The sequence below is a fragment of the Pseudomassariella vexata genome, assembly GCF_002105095.1.
Source record: "Pseudomassariella vexata strain CBS 129021 chromosome Unknown BCR38scaffold_1, whole genome shotgun sequence".
NCBI classification, from domain to species: Eukaryota; Fungi; Ascomycota; class Sordariomycetes; order Amphisphaeriales; family Pseudomassariaceae; genus Pseudomassariella; species Pseudomassariella vexata.
In genome coordinates this window covers 2,780,884-2,803,912 of record NW_024467956.1, presented here as the reverse complement: position 1 = coordinate 2,803,912, position 23,029 = coordinate 2,780,884, and the positions used below count along the sequence as shown (strand labels likewise).

The 23,029-nt window shown below is 50.4% G+C and overlaps 9 protein-coding genes across 9 annotated transcripts; 5 read left to right on the top strand and 4 right to left on the bottom strand.

Moving 5' to 3' along the window:
• The first annotated feature begins 798 nt into the window (after positions 1-798).
• BCR38DRAFT_382483 (WD40-repeat-containing domain protein) lies at positions 799-2,306 on the top strand. Its single transcript, XM_040857428.1, has 2 exons — positions 799-1,085; positions 1,197-2,306. The coding sequence occupies exons 1-2, from the start codon at positions 1,040-1,042 to the stop codon at positions 2,246-2,248; spliced, it is 1,098 nt and encodes a 365-aa protein (XP_040721261.1). The 5' UTR covers positions 799-1,039; the 3' UTR covers positions 2,249-2,306.
• BCR38DRAFT_359328 (glycosyltransferase family 15 protein) lies at positions 2,299-4,160 on the bottom strand. Its single transcript, XM_040857146.1, has 4 exons — positions 3,729-4,160; positions 3,408-3,668; positions 2,724-3,342; positions 2,299-2,667 (listed from the first exon to the last, which is right to left on the bottom strand). Exons 1-4 carry the CDS (start codon positions 3,874-3,876, stop codon positions 2,511-2,513), a joined length of 1,185 nt encoding a protein of 394 aa, XP_040721260.1. The 5' UTR covers positions 3,877-4,160; the 3' UTR covers positions 2,299-2,510.
• Positions 4,161-4,348: 188 nt separating this feature from the next.
• On the top strand, positions 4,349-7,525 carry BCR38DRAFT_417694 (Spc98 family-domain-containing protein). Its single transcript, XM_040859168.1, has 2 exons — positions 4,349-4,593; positions 4,646-7,525. Exons 1-2 carry the CDS (start codon positions 4,522-4,524, stop codon positions 7,238-7,240), a joined length of 2,667 nt encoding a protein of 888 aa, XP_040721259.1. The 5' UTR covers positions 4,349-4,521; the 3' UTR covers positions 7,241-7,525.
• Positions 7,526-7,973: 448 nt separating this feature from the next.
• BCR38DRAFT_327888 (CWC16 protein) lies at positions 7,974-8,661 on the top strand (the record flags this gene model as incomplete). Its single annotated transcript, XM_040854832.1, has 2 exons — positions 7,974-8,118; positions 8,183-8,661. Coding segments are annotated over 2 exons (624 nt in total), but the record flags the coding sequence as incomplete, so codon positions are not given.
• Positions 8,662-9,739: 1,078 nt separating this feature from the next.
• Positions 9,740-11,172, bottom strand: BCR38DRAFT_417690 (uncharacterized protein). The gene has a single exon (XM_040859167.1). The coding sequence runs from the start codon at positions 10,480-10,482 to the stop codon at positions 10,201-10,203; it is 282 nt and encodes a 93-aa protein (XP_040721257.1). The 5' UTR covers positions 10,483-11,172; the 3' UTR covers positions 9,740-10,200.
• Positions 11,173-13,977: 2,805 nt separating this feature from the next.
• On the top strand, positions 13,978-16,733 carry BCR38DRAFT_17312 (general substrate transporter). The gene is made up of 9 exons (XM_040853871.1): positions 13,978-14,389; positions 14,653-14,832; positions 14,894-15,092; positions 15,176-15,184; positions 15,254-15,307; positions 15,367-15,944; positions 15,996-16,075; positions 16,141-16,300; positions 16,367-16,733. The coding sequence occupies exons 1-9, from the start codon at positions 14,188-14,190 to the stop codon at positions 16,468-16,470; spliced, it is 1,566 nt and encodes a 521-aa protein (XP_040721256.1). The 5' UTR covers positions 13,978-14,187; the 3' UTR covers positions 16,471-16,733.
• Positions 16,734-17,099: 366 nt separating this feature from the next.
• Positions 17,100-19,531, bottom strand: BCR38DRAFT_417687 (uncharacterized protein). The gene is made up of 7 exons (XM_040859166.1): positions 19,017-19,531; positions 18,878-18,963; positions 18,771-18,820; positions 18,493-18,712; positions 18,010-18,439; positions 17,902-17,955; positions 17,100-17,846 (listed from the first exon to the last, which is right to left on the bottom strand). The coding sequence occupies exons 1-7, from the start codon at positions 19,314-19,316 to the stop codon at positions 17,547-17,549; spliced, it is 1,440 nt and encodes a 479-aa protein (XP_040721255.1). The 5' UTR covers positions 19,317-19,531; the 3' UTR covers positions 17,100-17,546.
• A 238-nt stretch (positions 19,532-19,769) lies between these two features.
• Positions 19,770-20,222, top strand: BCR38DRAFT_307631 (LSM domain-containing protein; the record flags this gene model as incomplete). Its single annotated transcript, XM_040854630.1, has 3 exons — positions 19,770-19,878; positions 19,932-20,061; positions 20,120-20,222. Coding segments are annotated over 3 exons (342 nt in total), but the record flags the coding sequence as incomplete, so codon positions are not given.
• BCR38DRAFT_17279 (uncharacterized protein) lies at positions 20,118-20,981 on the bottom strand. The gene has a single exon (XM_040853865.1). It carries the CDS (start codon positions 20,747-20,749, stop codon positions 20,252-20,254), a length of 498 nt encoding a protein of 165 aa, XP_040721253.1. The 5' UTR covers positions 20,750-20,981; the 3' UTR covers positions 20,118-20,251.
• Between the last annotated feature and the right edge of the window lie 2,048 nt (positions 20,982-23,029).

Here is a 23,029-nt window from a genome sequence, read left to right as displayed (position 1 = left end):
TTTCTTGGCCTTTTTGGAAGATGTAGTTTTCGCTTCTCCTGGTGCGCTATCTGACTTGAGGCCGGCGACGTCACCAATATCAATATTCTCTGTGGCAAGCACTTTCTTGAGCGCGACGAGCGCACCCTGAAGCACTTCCAACTGACGACGCGCATCTGTCTTATTGCCTGGTGCGGATGCGGCCTTGTTCACTCGCTTCAAGGCAGTCTTTTTCGGAGCCGCCGTCTCCGTTGCAGACTTCGCCGTTTTCGTTGCGGGTTTCGGTACAGTCTTTGCCGGCGTCGGGGTTGACTTCTTTTTCTTCTTCTTCTTGCCACCAGTCTTCACGAGGCTTACTATATTGGCATCGGCGCAGTCGGGTGGTGTTTCAGCTGTTGTCGGGGCACTTCTCGTCGCTGTCCCCGACAACAATCTAGAAGCATTCTGGACATGATGGGTTGCGCTTGCGGGTGGCCGCAGTCCAGAAACAAAAGCGCTGCGGGTTCCTACTACACAAGTCGGAAAAATGTAATGGGTTCCGATACGGCGCACTGCCTGGTTACTCGCTCGAAGCATTGCAACCGCTTGCCGTCAAGTGGTGTGCATATTATGAGGTACTGTAGAGGCGAATGTGTAGACGCCAAATGTTGGCTGTCGAGCTTCGAAACTTTTTTGGGGTGGCATCGCGTCCAGTAATGTACCGGCCACTTACAGGCACTGCGGCAGGCGATAGTGCATGCCGGTTTAATGATTAACCCATTCCGTATAGCGCGTGGTGGTTCATAACCATAGTGGGGCTGCCAGAGTACTACAGTTTCCCTGGTCTTGAAGTCGTGCAAGTTGGGTTGATATAAAATTACACTTCATCTTTAATCCAGCAACTCATTGAAATATACCACTGCGGTATTTAGTCTCGGCCATAATGAGGCTGTCACGAATCGAGTTGAATTGAAGATCATATATCTGGCCAAAGAAAATTCACTACTGGGGCTTCGGGCATTCCCCCCCTGTTCTGAGTTGTATCTCTCAAGCACGGCTATGGCAACCGCACAAGTCAATAATGGCTTTCCCTGACAAGCCCATTGCGCACCTATTGGGCTCAAACGGTAAGTACCCCTGGTGAATTCCCAACTCGTATGTTGAATCATATGGAGTACGGAAGGAAAATGGCTGCGAATATCCGGCTTCCATCTCATAACAACACTAACACCTTACAGGCGCCGTCCACGCCGTCACATATTCCGCCTCTCCAGGGACCTATATCCTAACCGGCTCCTCAGACCGTTCCATCAGGCTCTACAATCCCCAACCTAACACCTCTATCTACCCCTCCTCCTCCAACTCCTCATACATCACCGCTAAAATCCCTTCATCACCACCTTCCATCCCCGAAGGCCGCCTGATCCAAACCTACTCCGCGCACGGCTACGAAGTCCTCTCCCTAACCGTCTCCTCCGACAACGCGCGCTTCGCCTCCTCGGGGGGCGACCGCACCGTCTTCCTGTGGGACGTAACGACAGCCAAGACAATCCGGCGTTTCGGCGGCAACGCGCAAAGTCACAGCGCGCGCATCAATGCCGTCGCTTTAGCGGGCGAGGACGACAGCCTCATCGTAAGCGGGAGCCTGGATGCGAGCGTGCGGCTCTGGGATTGCAAGAGCACCTCGTTCAAGCCGGTACAGGTGCTCACCGAGGCGCGGGACGCTATCTCGGCGGTGGTGGTGCGGGGGCCTGAGATTCTGGCCGGTAGCGTGGACGGGAGGGTGAGGAGCTACGATGTGCGAATGGGAAGGTGCGTGACGGATGTGCAGGGGCCGAGCGTGACGAGTCTTTGTTTAACCAAAGACGGAAAGGCGGTCTTGGTGGGGAGTTTGGATAGTAAGGTGCGGTTAATGGATCGGGAGAGCGGGGGTTGCCTGAAGACGTATGCCGACCCGGGGAGGAAGAATGAGGATTTACGTATGCAGGCTATTTTGGGAGGCAAGGACCAGTATGTCCTAGCCGGTGATGAGATGAATGGCAAACCGGAGCAGAACGGAGACGGCAAGCTGTGGGCTTGGGATGTCGTGACTGGAGAGGTGAAAGCAAAGGTCAATGTCCCCTGGGGTCCTGCCGGAGCGGAGACACGAAAGAAGCTTATAGGGAAGGATGGCAAAGAAAAGGAGCGCAATAACGTTGTTAGCTGCATGGCCTGGCGAGAGCATGGCTTCGGAGATCAATACTGTGTAGGCGGAACGTCTGGTGCCGTCACCGTCTTCGGATATCAATAATAGAATAGATACAGCCGAACCGAGTCACACAGACTGGGCCAAGGCCATTTGAGCATCTTAAAACATAAATTTATATTTGTGGTATTCATCAGGTCGCGCAAAATATGCGTCTATATCAATATCTTCCCAACGCCATTAACACCATGTGCCCCAATCATTCAATGCTAGTTTATATCCATGACGGACTACCCTGACATTAATACACTTCCTTTCCGTAATGGTATCTCATGCAGGTGGTCCAAAAAGTCCACCACAAAGTCGTCTAGCCCATCCCAACGTATTTGAACCAGTTTGGCCGACAGTCTTCCATGTTGAGCCAAGCTTCGCCATCAGTGAAGCGGCCTGTGGTACATCCGTGACATTTTGGCGAGTTGGGGCAGTTGAAGAAGGGGATATGTTGGTATCCGATATCACGGAACCTGGAATTGGTGATTAGCATCGTCACATGAGTAGGACACACGTGATTGAGACTTACCAGTGGATTCTACTCGAGTCCTCAAAGAGACCGAGTGCAATACTGTGTACGGGCGCATCGCCCCATCGCTCATAAAAGAAACCTCCGGCTCGGTCCAAATGGTTAAAATAGTCCTCGTACGCTTGGCTTCGCCAGAACGTCATGTCACCGATTTCAAAGTTACTCCAGAAATGGCAAGTTGAGTAGCCACTTGCCTGGTCATTGTGGCTAGGACGTCGAAGTTTGTCTGTGACCCAGTCCCTAGCGTTGTTGTCGTGGAGGTATTCCGAGTGCTGGGCCAAGAATTTGATCGTCTCGGGCCACAGACTCGGGACCGAATAGGGTGCATCGTACAGGTTGATGGTGAACCCGTACGTCTTGTTGTTGTCGTGCATGTATCGGAACACGTCATAATCGACGTCGCAGAAAAAATGGACCTTGGGTTCGACCCGCCAATAGTACTGGGTGTTTTGGAGAGCTGGATGCTTGTAGAATAGCCCACTGTTCCAGCGACACATTTGATGGTACGAGATCTTGTCAGCGTATTGGATATCATGTTCCTCGAGGATCTTGACGGATTCTTTGTACAGATCGTCATTGATCCAGGACGGTACCTCCCAGTGTTCCTTCGGAATGAGTTCTGCCACCAGCAGTGTCAGCGACATATATATCCCTTCCCAAGTGCCAGTGCTGAGCTACACATACCATAGTTGCACTTGGCTTTCGTCACGGCCTGTGTCTTTCGCTTGAATTCCTCCGTGAAGGGCACATCGTTAAAAAAAGTCCATGGGTAGTTGAACTTGTGGTTCCATGTTCTTTCCAAGTCGCGCATCGATTGCAACATGCCCTCCAACTCTTCGTTTCGAACCAGGGCCAACAGAGTCGCGTTTATACGAGCGGACGGGTTGGCATCGGGTAGATAGGCATCTGAGGTATGGACAAGGTGTCCTTCCGGCTCTCCTGTGGCTATTCATCATATCAGTACAGACGAGCATCCCCAACATCGTCGGCGAAGGACATGCTTACGGTCGAGATTCGGATCCCTCTCGAGGTTGGCGAGACTATCGCCCGGTCCTTTGATGCCTGCTCCTGGCCGGAATATCGTCCAGAGGAAAAAACACCACATCATGATAGCGGCAAGCCCGAGGGCGCGGACTGGCCTAGCAATGGCCATAGTGTCGGTGAATGCGCGTGGTTCATCAACTATTTCACGTCGATGGCGGGAGGTATCGGGGCTGCGTATCCAGCCAGCTTCGGTAGAGGTTTAAACCGTAGTGGAGAAAGGCATGAAAAGTAAACAACTTTAGATAAAGCAGTTGGCGGCTACGCAAACATTATTGCGTCCCCGTGAGAATTCGAAATAGTATCTCGTCTGCTGTGCGACGAGTGGCTGCGCTTTGAAATGTCAGCAAAAGTGACAGATTTGAAGTTTTGCTCGCAAGGCCGCGATGATTGACTGCCTGCAGTTTCAGGAAATCGGAAAAATCTACAAAAAGGGGCATCACACAGTGTTAGGGTACTTCAATCCGCGGGTAAAAATGGGATTTTGGGTGACGCTGCGCCGTGCGAACTGCTTATCGCTTGTCGGGTTGGCAACTCCCTGGCGTCAGTTACAGCTTCCTTGCTTGGGGAGCCCAAATACGCGTCAAACGCGTCCAACGACATTGATGCTTTAAGTTGATGCACTTTAATTCGACTAATGCTTTGCATAATATTGATCTAGAATCGCTCCCTGCATTGACCACAGCCACCATTTGATATCGAGAAATTACAACTCCATTGTCTCATGTACTCTTAATTTCGAGTTCTCTTGAGTGCCATGGCATTTGCTGCGAGGCTCACCGAGTTGACTGAAGAGCTGATAACCGTGATAACCTCATCTTCAAGCCAGGTATGAGACTGATCCATGACAGTATAAACCTCCGATACTAAAGAACCAATAGTCAGACGTGGAACGACTCAATGTCTTGAGGGAGTCCAGCTTACGCAAACTCCGATATAACAACTTCTTGCGCACCAACCAGTTCAATGTAGATGATCACCTCAATGGGCTCGAAGAGCACTTTCGGGTTCTCAACAGAGACGAATTAGCCGATGCACTTCGAGAAAACCTGGATGCACTCTCTTTAATCTCTACTAAATTTACACCAGAGATGCTGCACTTCTTGTTGGAGTTATCAGATCAACCTGTCAAAAAGTCCAAGCTTTTCGATTTGGAATTGCTCCGGCAACCAAAAGAAGATCCAGGGGCGAAGCTCACATGGGATGAAATTGCCCAAGAAGATGGCTGGGCAACGGATCGTCAGCTTTGGCAGAAGGTCGATTTCACCAATGATAGTTCAGACGATGATTACGCAGATGAGGATTTCGAAGGGTCGGTCAAGTCTGAAAGCACTACGCAGTCTAGCCTTGAGGCCCAACATCGGCCACGGCCAACAGATTATGTCATTGACGTCCGGGATGAGGATGTATTGAAAGAACTCGACGACAGTCAGTCGTGGAGAACGACGCCGCACCGGACCTCCGCGGGCAAGCCTCACCGAGTCATTATCTCGGAGATCCAGGCTGTGCGTGAGGTACTATTCATGCTGAATGGACTTCCAAATGACTTATTTGGTCCTCGGGGGGAGCCGTTGACGAGATTCCAGCTCAAACATGCGTCATGGGAGACATGCAGAGCACTTCTGGGCTCGTTCGGTGAATATGGTCGCCAGATACAGATCCTTCGAGACTTCACTTCCAAACCCCAGAAAATCCCCTTGATGCAGGTGTTTGCGGATGTGGTGCAGAAAAGGCTTCGTTATTTTGATCAAAAGACATCTGCCATCCAATGCCTTTTGGTTGATATCAAGGCGGACACGGTTATCAGCCTCGTCAAGCTGCTGCAGGAAGTGCAACCTCATGTCACTCCGCTGCTCAGTTTATCAAACATTATCCAACAGCTGGATCGCGAGAAATATCCCCATCCGTTTCGGTACTTAGAGCTGCTGTTCGAGTCTGCCGGGATTGCGCAACTGGAGAACAACAACTCGATTTACGAATTCCTTGGCACAATCTTTTTCGAATGCTTTCAGATTTATCTCCGCCCGATTCGTCGATGGATGGAGGAAGGAGATCTTCTCGAAGGGGACAAGACATTTTTCATAACCAAGGCTAAAGTGCAAGTACCGATGAGTCAAGTATGGCAAGACCAATACAGACTGCGTAGAACGCCAGACGGTGCTTTACACGTCCCAGGGTTCTTACAGCCGGCTTCCAACAGGATATTCACAACTGGGAAAAGTGTCATTATACTGAAGCTTCTCGGGAGGCACGAAACTCGTCAAGAACAAATGCCTGAGCCCAATCTCGACTTTGCAGGCTTGGGTGCGTCCGAGTTTGGACATTTCGCCCCCTTTTCCGAGATATTCAATGTTGCATTCGAGAGTTGGATGGAAAGCAAACACCACGCAGCATCTGTAACACTCCGACATGCGTTGTTTGACTCTTGCGGCATGTGGTCAGTCCTAGACGCACTCCACCATGTCTATCTTATGGCAGATGGGTCACGAGCCGATGCATTGGCCTTCGGAATCTTCAACAACATCGACCTCCTCAACCCCAAATGGCATGATCGATTTACACTCACGGGACAGGCTCATGAGGCATTCGCCACGATAGTCGATTCGCACCGACTCAGCGTGTCCGGATCTGGACACCATGCTCAGGAGGATATTGTAGTTGCTCGAAGATCAGTCCGGCATTGCTTGCCAGCTATTACGATTGCGTACAGGATGGCATGGCCTGTTCGAATTATATTGTCCGACGATAGTATTGCCCAGTACCAGGCCGTCTTCACACTGCTTCTACAGCTTCGACGCGCGACTTATGTCCTCAAACAACAACGCTTAGTCTCACAAGCAATGTCCGACAGCTGCCCAGAGCAGGCCATATACTTTGGTCTCCGCTCGAAACTACTCTGGTTTACCAGTTCCTTGCAGTTTTACCTTTTAAACATTGTGATTGGCCCTCTCACTAGTAAGCTCCGAGAAGATCTCGGCAGGGCAGAGGATGTAGACGCTATGATTGCCGTTCACGCTACCTTCTCAAAGCGTATGCTTGACGAGGCCTGTCTCAACAGCAGGCTGAACGCAATCCACCAATGTATACTCGATATCCTGGACCTCGCCATCCGACTCGAAGACACACGCAAGTTCGAAGCTGAACGGGATGCGGAGGAAACACAGGAGCTGTCACGACTTTCTGTGATGAGGTCGCCTATGGATTCGGGCAAAAGTCACGGTGAACGATTTTTAAAGGTCAGTGAGGAGGAAGACGAGTCATTTCTTTCGGAGCAGGATCATAGTGCCGTCACAGCCGATGCGGACAGGACGTATCTTGAGGTTCTGCGCGAGATACGGAGGGATTTCGATAAGCACCTCCGGTTCATAAGCGGTGGTCTCAAGGGTGTGGCGAGAGCGAGCGGAGATGCTGCTGCGAGGAAATGGGATACGCTGGCGGAGATGTTTGAAGTTGGGGCACCGCACCAATTGTGGTAGAGGCAGTTGGGCGGGGTCATCATGATGCGGCTCGCATGAGGCGATGTACTTCGGCGATCCACGGGCGCAATGTGACATCACATCAACACCTTAGTAGTATCCAGCTCCCCGTACAGAACACGAATTGACGTGTTGGTCGATTGATTGCAAAGGGGGCGTTTTCAATCGCCTGGAGTATATTGTCTCAGAGTGAATTCTGAGAAGTTTTGAGTACGATGGCGTAGGTGCGTCACTGTGGCGGCGTAACCTAGCATCCAACCCTATGGGGCCATACATCAAGATCACAGTGTCGTGCACATTGTAGAGATCGTCAAGACTAAAGTTATTAGCCATGGTTTTCTGGGATTTACGAATAACTTGTGTTGGATGCGAGCCTATGAATCTTTCCATTGTCGTCAGAGGCTTGAATTCGGCTACATCTAGATGGAGGTCTAGATTCAGATGTAACTCTAACGACAAGAGAGATGAAGTTGAGGTGGAAACGAATCCAACCAACATGTGAGCGAGCTTACCCTGGAACCTTTGAGTTCAAAGCCAGCCCATGCCACCTGCCACATGCCACCTGTCATGGCAGCTTGCAGCTTGAGAGGGTGGCTCAGCCCCACTTGAGGCTGAAAACGCCACGGTAGGATCCCGGTCACTGCTTGGGACAATGCATTTGTAGATTTGTCGTCCAACATCAAGGTACACCCAAACATCGCAAAGCCGAACACGCCTGCCACATCAGCCCATCATGTCCGAACGAAAAGTGTTGACGAAATACTACCCTCCCGACTTCGATCCACGACAGATCCAGCGAGTTCGTGGTCCCAAAAATGCCGGTCCCAGAATCCAAGTCGTACGGCTGATGGCGCCGTTCAGTATGAAGTGCACGACATGTGAGTATTTCCAGCTTTCTGCAGCCCCATGACCAGACACACATACTTACCGCGCGGCAAAAAGGTGGCGAATACATTTATAAAGGCCGCAAATTCAACGCGCGCAAGGAGACGCCCGACGAAAAGTACCTAGGCATCCAGATCTTCCGCTTCTACATCCGGTGTACCCGCTGCAGCGCCGAGATCACCTTCAAGACGGATCCAAAGAACCAGGACTACGCATGCGAGCGCGGCGCCAAGCGCAATACGGAGCCGTGGGCACGGGGGCCTGAAGAGACGGACGAGGAACGGTTGGACCGGCTCGAAAAGGAGGAAGAAGAGCGCAATGCTATGGTCGAGCTCGAGGCCAAGACCGTTGACGCCAAACGAGAGATGGCGGTCGCCGACGCGCTCGATGAAATTCGCACGCGCAATGCGCGGCTGGAGAGGGCAGATATGTACGGTGCTGAAGTCGCGCTTGCGATGCCCGAGGACGACGAGGCGGCCAGGATAGAGAAGGAGGATGCCGAGGCAGCAAAGAGGGCGTTTGCGTTTGCGCGTCAGGCAGGAACGGCGCACGATGAGGTCATGGATAACGGTGAGAATCTGGAGTTATCTGACGATATGCCGCCTCCGCCATTGCCGAGGGCCAAGCCGCGGGAGCGCATCGCCAAGAAAATCGTGGCAGGCATCAAGAAGAAGGATATGGAGCGAGGAAAATCTGCCGCTGCGGTGCTGGGGGTCCAGGAGAAGGAAGTACCGGAGACGAAGCCGTCGATGTTGGTAGATTACGGTTCCGACTCGGATTAGACTTCCGGGGATTTTTCGAGAACATGAGCACGGCGTTATGGATGGGAATGGTTTACAGGCATAACGATGGTTCACGATGCGACGTTGAGGCTATACTCTACCATGAATTACAAAACATGAACTGATCACATGCGAATCTGGATTTGCAAAATTATCACAAATCGTATGATCTATTTTAAAGTACACCCCTATGGAGTTCTGCACCGGTAAGGTGCGTGGGTCTGGGGAGAATAACGCACGGCTGCAACCACTATATTTCAGAGGGGCCAGTGTCATCGTCGAGAAGGTCAGGAAAAGCCGCCTCGCCCACGGCAATATATGTGAATGACAGATTCCTAGCTATATTTATTCTAAGAATCACGTACCGTCCCATCACGTTACAAGTTGGCGGATCTCGCTCCTTCCGCCGAATGCACATGAGTCAGGTTGGCCAATCGCAACATCGTGACCCAACCCGGTTCTGGCCAGTTTCTGCAGCATCGTTACGATCACACAAAGCGGTGTTTAAGGTGGAACCGTCGGTAAATGGACCGATCGTACCTATAACGCCGGGGCTGGACTACATCGTCGGGCTGTCCGGGCAGGGAGGCTTCCCAGGTTGAAACCCCATTTTAGGCAGCTTTGGCATGAACTAGATGCTCGAGCCACCAGGATGGTCCTTGGGATAAAACACGGTGAGGAAGAATATAATTGTGGTATTTCCAGTATTTGGCTGGCCTGGCCAGGCGGTGACGTGATGTACTGGTGGAGCAGTACAAGTCGTCGAACATTACAATGCCACATAACGGGATTAGAAAGCTAATCGGTTTTTGTCAAGCACAATACAAGGAATTGCTGCATGGTAATAATAGTGTTACTAATGACGGGAATTGTGAGAATGTTCTAGAATACATTGACACATTTCCATCGCACCATGGACGGAAAGCTTGCGTAACTGGCAGATTTTGTTATTCATGAATAATTCCCCTCACACAAGTATTGCTTTGCAGATGTGAAATTCTAATATACCACTGGATAAGACGCGCGATTACTATGTTTTCCTGACATTTCATATTCCTGTCGAATGCTGCCGTAGTAATGCCCCAACCCTTGACGCCTGTCGCTAAATGTTCGTGTATAATTCAATTCATAACCTGTCCACTCTGTGTGGTCCAAACCAAATGAATGGTTGGTGTATGTTTTCGGTATATTTTCCATAAATTATGGACAGCTCCTGTGGGGCTTGATAACGGTTGAGACTGGTGGAACTAGCTCCGTACTAGTTGTTGGTGTCGAATATTAAGCCATGGGCTTTCAATCGTGATAGTCATTGTTCACGCTAGATCCAGATGATGAAGTTGACCCGGTGGCAGACATTTTGGATATGTGTGAATTATTGCATCTGTTTCCGCGACGATGTAATGATCGAGATGCAGCTTCCATTTGTCGTTGAGTGTGTTGATGCATCGAGCGAGAATATGATGGCAAATCAACCGGACGAGTTATATTTATAGGCATGGAAACAGGGTTGTACTGATCGCGGGAAGACATTGGAAACTGTAAGATATTGGCGAGTGTGTTGACGATATATGGCATAGAATTATTCTAGGAGTTTGGATGGAACGGGAAAATTCGAGCTGATGTGGGAGTGGATAGCTTAAAGATGTGTAATGCGTTGGATCTGACTCTTCGAAAGCCGTTGATGGGCGACGAGGCTCCTTTAATAAAGAAACAGAGAGGCGTCTAGACGTATGATGCGTAGTGGAGAGCAAGGATGGCACCTGGGACGGATTCTGACTTCACAGGGACACCGCGCCAAAATGCCCTAACCCCGCTCATGTTTGGGTTCTCCTCTTTTTGGTCGCCAACGACTGCCGGGGCTGGAAACCAGACAGCGTCAGATTGGTACGACCATAGAAGCTCATCCGCTGCTGCATCTGTCCATGTCGACTGGTGCCGATCGACAGACACTGGGCCCGTGTTGGAAATTCGGGATGGGCACGAGTAGCTCGGTACCCATGGCCATATGGCGTAAGGGCTCACAGTGTGGCCAATCAATCCCAGGCGCGTCCATTTGACTTTTTGCCACGAACAAGGCTGATGATGCCGTGTAGTCCCTCACAAGCTCTGGGGGCACCAGGGATAGGCTTGAGTATGCTGCTGCAGCTGGGGTGGTGCCCACACGTCAGCAACAACAGAGGTGAACGGACACAGGCAAATGGGGGGAAATGAGGGTGGTGGCATGGGGACAAGAGACATCCATGCGGACGAAAAAGGAAAGACCCTGCCGATCTCCCAAGGGAACTGAAGTCATCGGCTATGTCATCATTGGCCAAAGCTTCATTTCCGACTGTCCGTCGTAATTAGTGCTGATAGACCCTGAGGCTACAAAGCTAAGATGGACTGTGTTTCGGGGACGAAGCTTTGGAGAAAGGTTGGGAATATCTCTTAATGCCAAGTGTGTCTTGGTCGTGAAACTATCAACAGCTTTGGATGCGGACAACGCTGGTGCTGCTGGAAGTGGATGATGCTACGTCATTTCATCTGTAAGTCGGGCTATACTGAGTCAAGGCTTAGCTCTCGAGGTCTCACCGAGGAAGGCTGTCAACTGCGCAACAACGAGAGCAGCGCCACGGAATTCCCTTTTGCAACGCATGACAGAACACGTCCAAGGACCGGTGTCACAAATTACCAAACACCTCGGTGCCAAGTGCCCGAGATGTATCCATTCCCAAGTCGAACTTGGCTAGTGGATTTCTGCTGCTACGGAGCTCTGTCTCCTCAAACCAACGAGAGCGACGTGCGAAACGTTGTCCAGAGTAGTAGTACTAGGAAGCAGGAGGAATGAGCAACGGTCTCAAGTAGGGTTATCTCCAGCTTGTTCGACAACATGTGTGGCTCGATTCTGGATTTTGGATTTGTCTAGTCTGAATCGACGGGGAGCCAATGTGATAGGTGGTTGTTGGCGACCGGGACCCTGACCAAAGCCCAGGCCCGCCCTGTTCCAGACCTGGGCACGAACAGGTTTCAAAGAATCCAGTCTCCGGGAAATGCTATTTTGCACCTTTTGCCATCCTTCCCATCGCCGCTCGGGACACGCATTCCTTCCCTTCCACCACGGCCCGGTCGTAAGCAACCAAGTTCGCCGTCGCGATGCCCACACGCACAGACAGTTCGTCATAAGACTTCAAAGTAACATTGTTGCTTCGGGCCCCGCACGTCACAGCTGTCATCGAACTATACTTTCAGCAGCATTCCAGAAGGTCATTGCAGGTCACAATTCTTAGTCTTGCATCTCGCCCGGATGCATTAGCTGCATAGGAAAAATAGGGGTCCAGAGTGCATGGGGAAACACAAGACGCGGGAGGAACAGCAACCCTGGCGGCCAACAGGCCATAGGTGAGGTGAGCAGATGAGGTCACTCTCGCACCAATGTCACACCCAACCACCGAAGCACAAACCGCTATGATGTCAGCCGCAACAGCTCTCGATATCAGCAAAAAATAACAGCACCGTAGCGATCAACAATGTTGCAGCCTTCTAATTAGCTCCAAACGAGAAGCAAACCTACCTGTAATTTTCCAACATGCGGCTCTGTCCATCCACCATCCACAAAAGTAGCGGAGATCGTCGCCAGAGCACTGCGCTTGCTAATCCGAGAAAGAAATCGGAGGCGGAGGAGGGTGCGGTGTCGCCGCTGACGACTTGCGGGACGGAGGCTAGGTTCCCAAGACGCGCTGGCCTAGACCTTCCTGGGCAGGTTGACCTCACACATACCCCGGGCGCTCAAGACGATCCCTCGTGATGACGAACGGTTCGCATCATAGCCTCTTCCTTCTCCTTATCAACCCGTTGAACGATTGATGAGCTCTGTGTGTGATGTGTTTGCCTGGGCCTTGAGTCATCTTCAGGCACCAGCGCCCAGTTGCTGACATCACAGCAAGCCAAGATAACCAAACAGCGCCCTTGGGTCCACAAGGGACTCCAGAAGTGTCTTGAGCGAAAGACTCTTATGACATAGTTACTGACATCAGTCCCCTCCTTCATCAACCCTACAAGTGGGCCATGGTATTGTCTGTCCTCCCCAATGTGGTGCTGTCACAGCATCACGAAAACAGGGTCTGAACTGAGAGATCAATATTCGGCTTTCTCAGCGCCCGGTAACAGCCAGCTCCTTCTTACCTCTCTTGACCGACTGGGCCATCGAGATTCTCGAAAACCAACAAGGCGGAGACTAACAAGTATCCATCATCGACCGTATCAAGATAAAGAACTGAAGAGTGCTTGTGGGACCCTCGACATGACAAATCAGATATTTTCACGTCGAATCCGAAGTCAATGTTGATGGTTAATGATGTAAGTGTTGCGGTAAGCGCGGTGGTAGGGTTTCTCATCGTCCTCTCATCGTCCCCCTCGCTTACCCGAGCGACCCCTTTATATCGTCCAATTATCTATAAGCGAGCTGCATTAATTTTCTTCGACTGAGGATCAGTGGATCGCAGTATCTCCCGTTGACTCAAACGATAACGGAACCACTACGGTCTAATATAGGCCGTCGAAATTCTATTCGTGGGACGAAACTGCATCTTTGTGAGGTGTTTGAATATACCCGGATAGCGTACGGCATCGACAGGAGCAAGCGAATCTGCAACAGACGATCCTTGCCCTACTAGTAGTGGCGGCAGACGCCAGGCCTGGGCACATTGCGACATATATGCATATGTATCGTTTGCATATGTATCTTTGAGATTGTTCAACAATATACGCAGAAGCCACACTCGTAAGATGAACGCAGCGACAATCGAAAGACTAATGTACCATTTCGTTAAATACAATGGTAGCGCGCCTTCGACCGAGTTCTTGACTGAGACAATTGTCATCCTACACGGTGAGGGTGCTTCTCAAGCGGTGGTTTATGGGCTACGTTCAGAATATGTGTAAGCTTAACTCAACCAGAGGAATAATCCATATCAACAGAATTTGCCATGTTCCCCATTTGCGCAGGTTTCAAGTCTTCAGAATTGCCGAAGATGATAAATTTATTGGCGGCTAAAAGGGAGAAGTCACATCTCACGGTAGCCCTTCGGAGGTCTATCCACGCTGCAGAGTATACAGCAATATCCAGCTATTTCGCTGACTTGTTGAGTTTCTGCAACAATTTCAGGCTGCCGGAGATCGCTGATATATATGAACACGCAATGCAGGCCGCTATAGGGAAGAGAGCAACATTAGCCCAAGCATGCACGACTTGCTCTGTACTTTTGGACCGACTCCTCCGACTTACACGAAACTCGAGACACAATGGCGGGCGTAGCAGAAAATGGAGTGGCCGACAATATCGTCCATCGCATGGCGATAGAGGATAAGGTGCCGTGGTACAGGAAGAAGAACCTGCGATACCTTTACTTTATGCTATTTCCATGCCTCATGGGCATCGAGATGACCTCCGGGTTCGACTCGCAGGTCATCAACGCTGTTCAGATCGTTCCGGCGTGGAATTCATGCAAGTTGAAACTTCGGATGAGCGGTTGCGAGAAGAGCATGGCGCGAACACGATTGGATGAACCGGGTGAAACCGACCGTTGTTCGAGCTTAGGCGTCGTTGTGGATCGTTGATGAGAGCAAACCAACGCGCAGCGAGACGTATGACCTGGCTGATGGACGATGGATGTTTCGAGGTTGTCGAATTGTGCTCATGCCATCTGTTGTCGCAGCCGCCGAGCCACTATTACGAGTAAAGGAGGCTAACGAACAACCAACTCACAGATTTCGGACATCCTCAAGGAGGGCTGAAAGGCATCCTCGCCTCAGCACTTCCACTGGGATCCTGTATCGGCCTTCCTCTGATTCCATACGTCAACGACGGGTTTGGTCGACGATGGTGTGTCATGTTTGGCTCGGTCATCATGATCATTGGGTCGCTCATCCAAGGATTCTCTATTAATGGTATGTGAACAATATCGATACCATATCTTATTGCATCGTTTTCATTCTGACATGAACCCAGCCCCAATGTACATCATCTCGCGACTCATCATCGGGTTCGGACTTCCTTATGCCATTGTTGCTGGGTCGAGCTTGATCGGCGAGCTTGCGTATCCCAAGGAGAGAGCTATTATGACCTCTTTGTTCAATGCTGCGTACTTTATCGGCGCCATTGTGGCCGCTGGTATCACGTTTGGGACGCAGACCATTGCCTCGGATTGGTGAGTTTGCCCCGGTTAATTATGAGGACGAGCTTGAGCTGTGACATTGGGTTCGACATATATGTTAACAGCACTTTTTCTAGGTCATGGAGGTAACAAACTTCCAGTCTTATCATGACTATTGGCGTGTCAATGAAACGGAATCAACTGACCTGGCATAGGGTCCCCTCACTCCTTCAAATGTCCCCTTCGATCTTTCAAGTCTCCTTGATATTGTAAGCCTACCCCAAGCTCAAGAAACACGTCGCTTCACTCTTACTTACTGACAATCCAGCTTCCTCCCCGAAAGCCCTCGCTATCTCATCAGCCAAGACCGCCACGAAGAAGCCCTCAAGATACTCGTCAAGTACCATGGCGAAGGCGACGAAGCCTCGGAATTTGTCAAGGCCGAAATGGCCGAGATTAAAACCACTATGTCGATAGAGATGGACTTCGCCAAACGCTCCTGGCTCGACATGGTCAACACAGCTGGTAACCGGCGCCGTCTCGCCATCGGAGCCCTTGTCGGCGTCATGACCCAGCTCTCGGGAAACGTCGTCATTTCGTACTACACAAGCGATATCCTCGCCATGGTCGGCTATACGGACCCGGCGTTCCAGGCCAAGTTCAATATTGGGAACCAGTGCAGCAGTGGGGTTTTCGCTTCCATCGCCGCGTTAGTCGTTATGCGGTTCCGCAGGCGGACTATGTACCTGACGTCTATTCTGAGTATCTTGGTCATTTACGTGGCGTGGACAATCTCCGCGGCTGAGTATCTAAATGCCAACTCGCAGGTGGCGGCCAAGTTGTGTCTCTTCTGGATTTATGCATACCAGCCTTGTTACAATATCGGGTTTAATGCGCTCACGTACAGTGAGTCTAGTCGCCGCGAATATTGATGAATATGCGCTGACAACTTCAAAGCCTTTTTGGTCGAGGTTTTCCCCTACGCCTCGCGAGCTCGCGGCCTTGCCGTGTATCAGTTCTTTGGAAAGGCTGCACAGGCAAGTTATCTCTCTCCGACGCACGCTGATCAGATCCCATACCTTTTCTTACACGCCAGGATTAGTTTTTCGGCACGAACGTAAACCCCGTGGGACTTGACCCCGTCCACGGCATCGGCTACAAGTTCCTGATCGTGTATTGTTGCTGGATCGCCGTTGAGGCGTTCCTGATCTGGTGGCTGTGGCCAGAGACTTCGAACCGCACCCTAGAGGAGCTTACTTTCTGTATGTGTACCGCGAACAAAAGTTCGGCTGTACAGGATGATATGAAGCTGCTAACTATCGCAATAGTGTTTGAGGACGAGGAGCGCGCTCATCGTGCGACGGCGGCTGTAGAGAAGCAGATCCATCACGAGGATGCGGGACCGCGTGTTTCTGTGAAGGAGGAAGCTTGATCACTTGAGGAGCTTTTGGCTGACGTCGAGTGATGATTTCCTCGCTACAGCAGTGACGGGAAGGAATTTGTGCGTCAGCGGCACTATGGCTGAGAAAGCTGATATGCTGCTTTGACAACGCAGTTATGGGCTCAAGGACCTGCCTGGCCTTGGTCGGTGATCCTACATTGTTAAGGCAATGCTCGACATCTCCAGGCTGTTGTAGACTACGCCCAGCTGCCTGACCTAGCTACCGGGATATACAAAAATGTACACCTCACCCCCTGCCTGACTATATGTGTACTATTGTAAGGCTGTATGGGTCATTCGGGATTCATGAACACATCGACTACTTTCCGTCATGTGAATCCGGCTCCTCTTAAGTACATACGTCAGACTCCGTGATACAGTAACTCTTCTGTGAATACGGTTCCACAGCGTATCGAGAAGGTTGGTATCCTGCTCATACACGGCGAATCGAGGAAGCCGAACTGGGTGACGTCGAAATTGGAAGCCCAATCTAACGCCAGATTCGATCACCCAATGTACGACTGAAAATTCCCATCGCAAACACGATGACCCTTGAATTCGAACCCCTGAATGCCAACGAACCTCAAACCATCGCCTCGCGGCCATTGCACCGCTCCTAAGGCTTTTGCAACGGAATTTTGTATTATAAACCTGGAATAGAGATGCTGTTTGTTTGCTCTCAGTCCAATACCAGGCCCCTAAACCTCTTCTGAGCTCATCGCGTGCCGTGCCAGGACCCTGGTGGACAGCATAACCAAAACAGTGAAATAGGCAGGTATAATGGAGTCCAGAATCCCTGGGGTGGTGTCATAGTGGAATTTCGATGTCTTCCCCATGGCATGTCCAGGTCCTCGCTGATGTGACGCAGCCTTCACGGGGCCGCTCTATAAATGACAGACGCATATCATTTTCTGTAAGGATATGGTATCCCTTCAAGGAAACGGTGGAGTTCTACGATATCTAGGATAATTCGCAACCCAATGAGTGTAACTCTGGCTCTCCCCATTTTATTATTTGAGCTGTCGTCCGACCAGCGCCATGTTGCCCAGTTTAAGCAAATCGCGAGCTTACTTGGGCACCTCCTTTTCAGCAGCCTTTGCCGCCTTCTTTGCTGCAATCATCTTCTCCTTCTCCAGCTTTTTTAGCTGGTTCTTGGTTAGCTTCCCATCTCCACCTTCGCCCACTGCGCCTTCAGATTTCGACGAGTTCCCAACCACAGGAAGTACCTTCTCCACCCTGGGGTTGCCTTTCCACTCCAGTGGCCGTTTCGCCATGAGGTGGTCAACCGTCTCTTCCGTGACCTTTGACCTCCGCTCCTGGAACGCCGCGACGTACTCCTGCATGTATTTGATGCATATAGCTTTGAGCTGGTTGGTGTTAGCGCTCATTCGGGAGACCATGGATTACTGATGAAACACATACCTCGCCCGTGAGAAGCTCTCCTTTTCGGTACTTCTCTCCAATCTCCTTCAATTCCTAAGAATGTGTCAGTAACAACATGCAAGGCAAAAATGAAGGTACTGGGCTCACGGCATCATCTTCCATGAAAAAGTTGAGGTATTGATACGAAACGTCGACATCTGGATCTCCGCCGAGTCTCCTTTGCTCTTCGACCGATACTTGTCCGCCAGAGAACGCATACTTGTTGATTTTCGTCTTGATTTGATTTGGGGTATCCTTCATGAAAATAGCAGAGCTGTCGATGCTGGCTGACATCTTGGATCCTGGACCTTGCAAGGCGTCCAAGAAGCGAGCATGGATGAGTGAGGGCTTTGCGTAGTGCAAGCCTGCTGCAACGTCTCGCGTGAGACGGAAATAGGGGTCCTGGTCAATCGCGCAGGGAATCAGACAGGGGATAACAGACGTTTTGGCCTCATCCTCGCCAAATATGTGCGGGAATGACGATGCGAACGCCGATGCGCCCTGGATGCTAGTGAAGTGGATCTTGCCAATGTTGGAGCTGCAGGCAGTTGGTCAGTGTCTACTGGACAAAAGGCACAGAGCAAAACCTACCTGTCATCAAACCCAAACACGGATTTGGCAGTGTTGTATGTCACACGCTTGGAAAATCTAGTGATGTTCCTGTAGAATGCTCCACCCATGAAGTCGTAGTCGGAGAATATGAAGGTCTTCGCAGGATCGAATCCGATGGAAATGATGTCCATTGCGTTGGTACGTGTATAGCCCATGACCTCCTCAACAGTCCTTTTCTCCGAGAACAAGAACTTCTCGTCTTGAGCACAAGCTAGTCAGACCTGACACTATTGGAAGCAGGAAGGGATAGGACTCACCATCTGTAAGCATGATCACGAGAGGTACATCAAAGACATCTTGCAACCACCTGGCAGAAAATCAGTATCCGGAGTATAAAGATAGGATGAAGCTGTCTAGAACTGACTTGCAAAAATCAAAGATTTGCGTATGTCCAACGTGCATGCTGTCGCTACTGGGCCCTCGACCGGTATACAAGAAAAAGGGTTGCCCCTATAGTGAGTTTAGACATCGCTCCAAAAGTTCGAGCCAAATCCCCATCTCACCTTCTCGTATCGATCTAGTATCAACCCCAAATCTCGTTCACTGAATACGATCTGTCTGCGCATGAATCGGTGCGGTTTGTGGCCTGTCACCCGTTCGAATCTATCGAGCATCTCTTGGTTGATCAACTTGGTTCCGAACTCGTCGACAAGCTTGGTGTAGTCGATTGCCTTCGGCTTTCCATCTTCACCTGTTCCACCGGATACGTTCCATGGATCAACCTTTTGCGCGGTTGCGGCAGAAGCTGTAGCATCTTGCGCATAAGCTGGTACGGCCTCAGTGGGCGCTTCGGGTTCGGCCATTGTGGTGATTGTGGAAGGCCAATCGGTCGAAACGTGACTGAATCAGGTCAAGTAAAATGTAGAATACTCTGGTCTAACGTTCGAATACCGTTCGCATATGTCGCTGAAGCAGCTCTCGAATTGGTGACTCAACTTGTGATAGAAGCGAGTCACCGTTTTCGAGCTATGGAGGGGCAGTTTCCGGCGTGGGGTAGTTTTGCAGGGGTCCTTGTAAGGTGAGCGCAACGGGTCTTCGGTGATTGTGGAACAAGTCGCAGTGCTATCTCGGTATAGGCTCGGTGTGGAGCGGAAAATCTTTCTGCCATTTTTGGAGCTTCCCAGGTCAACAACTCAAACTCCAAGCTGCCAGGGACGTGTTGGAAATCGCAGCTAGTCGACGCCCTACGCTTAACACCGATTGTCGCCAGAACACCGAGTACCATTCATTACCTGGCTTGTGCCCCCCAAATCACCATGACTTCCACAATCGGCATCCCCATCAAGCTGCTCAATGAAGCACAGGGACACATCATCACCCTCGAAATCACCTCAGGCCAGACATACCGCGGCAAGCTGTTGGAAGGTAGGCTCTCACCTTTCATGTTGGAAAGATCAACTGTGCTAACGACCTGATAGCTGAGGACAACATGAATATTCAACTCAAGGATATCACTGTGACGGCACGAGACGGACGCGTTAGTCATTTGGACCAGGTCTACATTCGAGGCAGCCATGTGCGGTTCTTCATCGTACCTGACATGTTGAAGTACGTTTGCGATATCTTTCCATGTTTTCGGAAGCCCATGCTAATATTTCTGCTCCAGGAATGCACCCATGTTCCGAAGTCGCAATGCTAGAGGTCGCGGTGTGGGTTTGGCAAGAGGAAGGGCAACGGTCAGCAGGGCAAGAGCAAGTGGGCGTGGTGGTAGATGAGGAATTTGGTACATTGGGGATGATCATTTTCTGGCGTTTAGGGCAAAAGCTGGGGCAATGGAAATACCAATCTGTTCTAGGTGAGGCGATGTACCTTTCAAACCTGTCGTGATGATGTTAGATGAGGAAGAATTTGTCGCGAAACTACTTGCTGACTTTGGGTCAAGTTCCCAAGGGAGTGAAGCAGAGCCCGGCCCGTTGAACAAAATGAAGTTCAGTGCAGGAGATGTTCGACGCGGGATGAAATTGTTTCTGCAACATGAAATTCCCGAAGTCGGAGAAAGGCTGGAAAAGGAGTGGCCACAACTTACTTGTCTTTTCATTCGAAAATTCCATCCACATGTGAGTAAGCAGGCATTGAGGAAGCATGAGGCCAGACTCAGGCTCTGAATTACGACAAAAAGGAGAGGAACGTCTACTTCGGTGCTTTGTTGCCTGCTATTATCGATTCGGCTTTCATCAGAGGGGCATAATAGAAAGCCACGTACTGTTTTAAATACTTGGTGTGCGTGACGAGTCATCGATAATTTGCGAGAAAAGTAAAAGGGTCGTCGTCTATCCCCCCATGTCACCCCCTTTGTTCCATTGGTATCCTAAATGATAGCATGGTTTCTATATCAACGTGCTATACTAATTCTATAACCTTGGGAGACAGGCGGAGACAAGGACAGAAGTTTGGGTCATTACACAAATAGACCATGGCCAACCACCTCCATGCTTCAGGCCCACCTAGAAACCGTAATAAAAGAATCGTTCGCGACATCATCTATAAGCGAGGCTCGCTTTGTGACATTTTTACCTGCTTTATCTATACAAAAACACCAGCGAGGTCCTCCTTATCAGGCTACCTGCATTGTAAACCTGTGCACTTGGGACGAGCCAGTCCCGAGATGCTGCGGCCCTCGACAGCTTGCATCGAGATCGTATACACGCTGCTCTAGACTCAGCCAAGAACTAGCTTCACACCACCTCATTCCTCGAATTTAACCCCTAGGAACGATCGAGGCTCTCACAAGTGCACGAGCTTAAATAGGGCGGCTCAAAACTGGATACTCAGGTCACAGATGGTGGAGGTGACAAAATCAAGCCCTGGGGAAACAAAAAGTGACAGCCCTCCGCCGCAAAGGGCTCACACCACCGGGGAAAAGCGAACGCTACCTCGTCTTGGTAACACAAGAAGACGCAGCATGCACCTACCACATATTACAGGTATTACCCTGTTGGTTATTCGACATAGCCCGCAGGAGGCTTATATGAAGTTGAATCTGCTTCTAGCCTCAAGCTGCCTCATGCATAAAGTTGGATATCTGATAGCTCGAAAAGCACCGGGTGGCTTGCGGGGGTTCTTCATTGGGAGAGAAGGAGCCCAAGGATAAATTTCCAAATCTCGCCTTTGCGCAACAGATGATGCACATCAATGTGTGTGTCAATGGGCATTTATCGCGCTGCAGCAATACTGTCTTGCGAGCACGCGAGAACGCTCATTTGTTTAGGGGGACATGCGTTTTCCTGCTTCGGAGTTCGGCTTGGAAATTCCAACTTCATATGCGGCTGCGCCCGCCAACCTTGCGTCAGGCGACCTGAGTGGCCCAGGGGGTTTCGAATAGCAAAGGAAATGATTGGAACTTCCAACGTCTCCCGATAAACCCAGTGGTGTATATCAGAAGACACATGAGTCAATAACAAAAGTAATGAATAGGCTGTGCTAAACTGTTCGGCGTGAGGTAAGTAGACGACACGTCTCTCACTCTATTTTCCTCCATTTAAAAGCGCCGCGTCCGCCATCCCGCCGACAGAGCTGCATTTTATCTGCTCGGTTGCAAAGTACAAAAGAGATATGCTCCTAGACCTTTCGTCTGAGTTTTCAGTATGGCTCACAAAACACATTCACACACCCCATCGAAGCACTCTCCTAAGAACCGTCATGGCAAAAGTCATGGTGATGGTGGGGAAAAGACGTCGAAAGATCATAAAGAGAAAGTTGTCGCGAAGGAAATCAACGAGTCGCAAACTTATGGCGTTTCGCAATGGTCGAGTTTTATACTGGATCAATCCGGAAGATTTACCTGGCAAGCCATTCAGTTGCCCAATGGTGGGTGCTACTCACAGCTCAATCCTGCGACTCCTTGATAAATTCTGACAAAGCCCACAGGTGAAATAGGATATCATATCGCAGGTCTAAAAGCTTACGCAAATGAGTCTTCTGCCACGTATCCACAGCAGCAACAATATCTCAGTCCATACCCGCCTGCAAATATTAGCTATGCAACATCAAGTCCCGCTGGGTCCTATATTCACGAAGAACCATCAGCCAACGATAAGCCAACGATTATGGGCGTACACCAGCAGACGACGATGTGATTGTTGAGACTTGTCCAAATCATGTCATCAGCAATGTGACCCCCAAAAACGAGGCCGGAAGCCCAGGTCGAGTGTCGTCGAGTATGCCATACTCCGCGCTTACCAGTAGGGTTCTTCGCATAGGAATATTGTCCAAGGGCGTGGCAGAAGTAAATCTCACCGAAGGAGGGGATACGATGGTAATATTGTGCCCGTCAATTGAAAAGTCGCATCGAATTCGAAAGTCAAAAGCTGGATTGATCAAAGCATACAACATGACTGATGGGGTCGAGGTTTGGACGTGGATCAGTTGAAATTCCTTGAAAATGTCCTAGAGATCGGCCTGCTTGAGTGAACAAATTGCGTGTATTTCCCATATATATACCTTACACTTCATGGGCGAGAAACCTGAATAACGACTCCAATCCACATCGTACAATCAGAGCCACTCTCACCTCAAC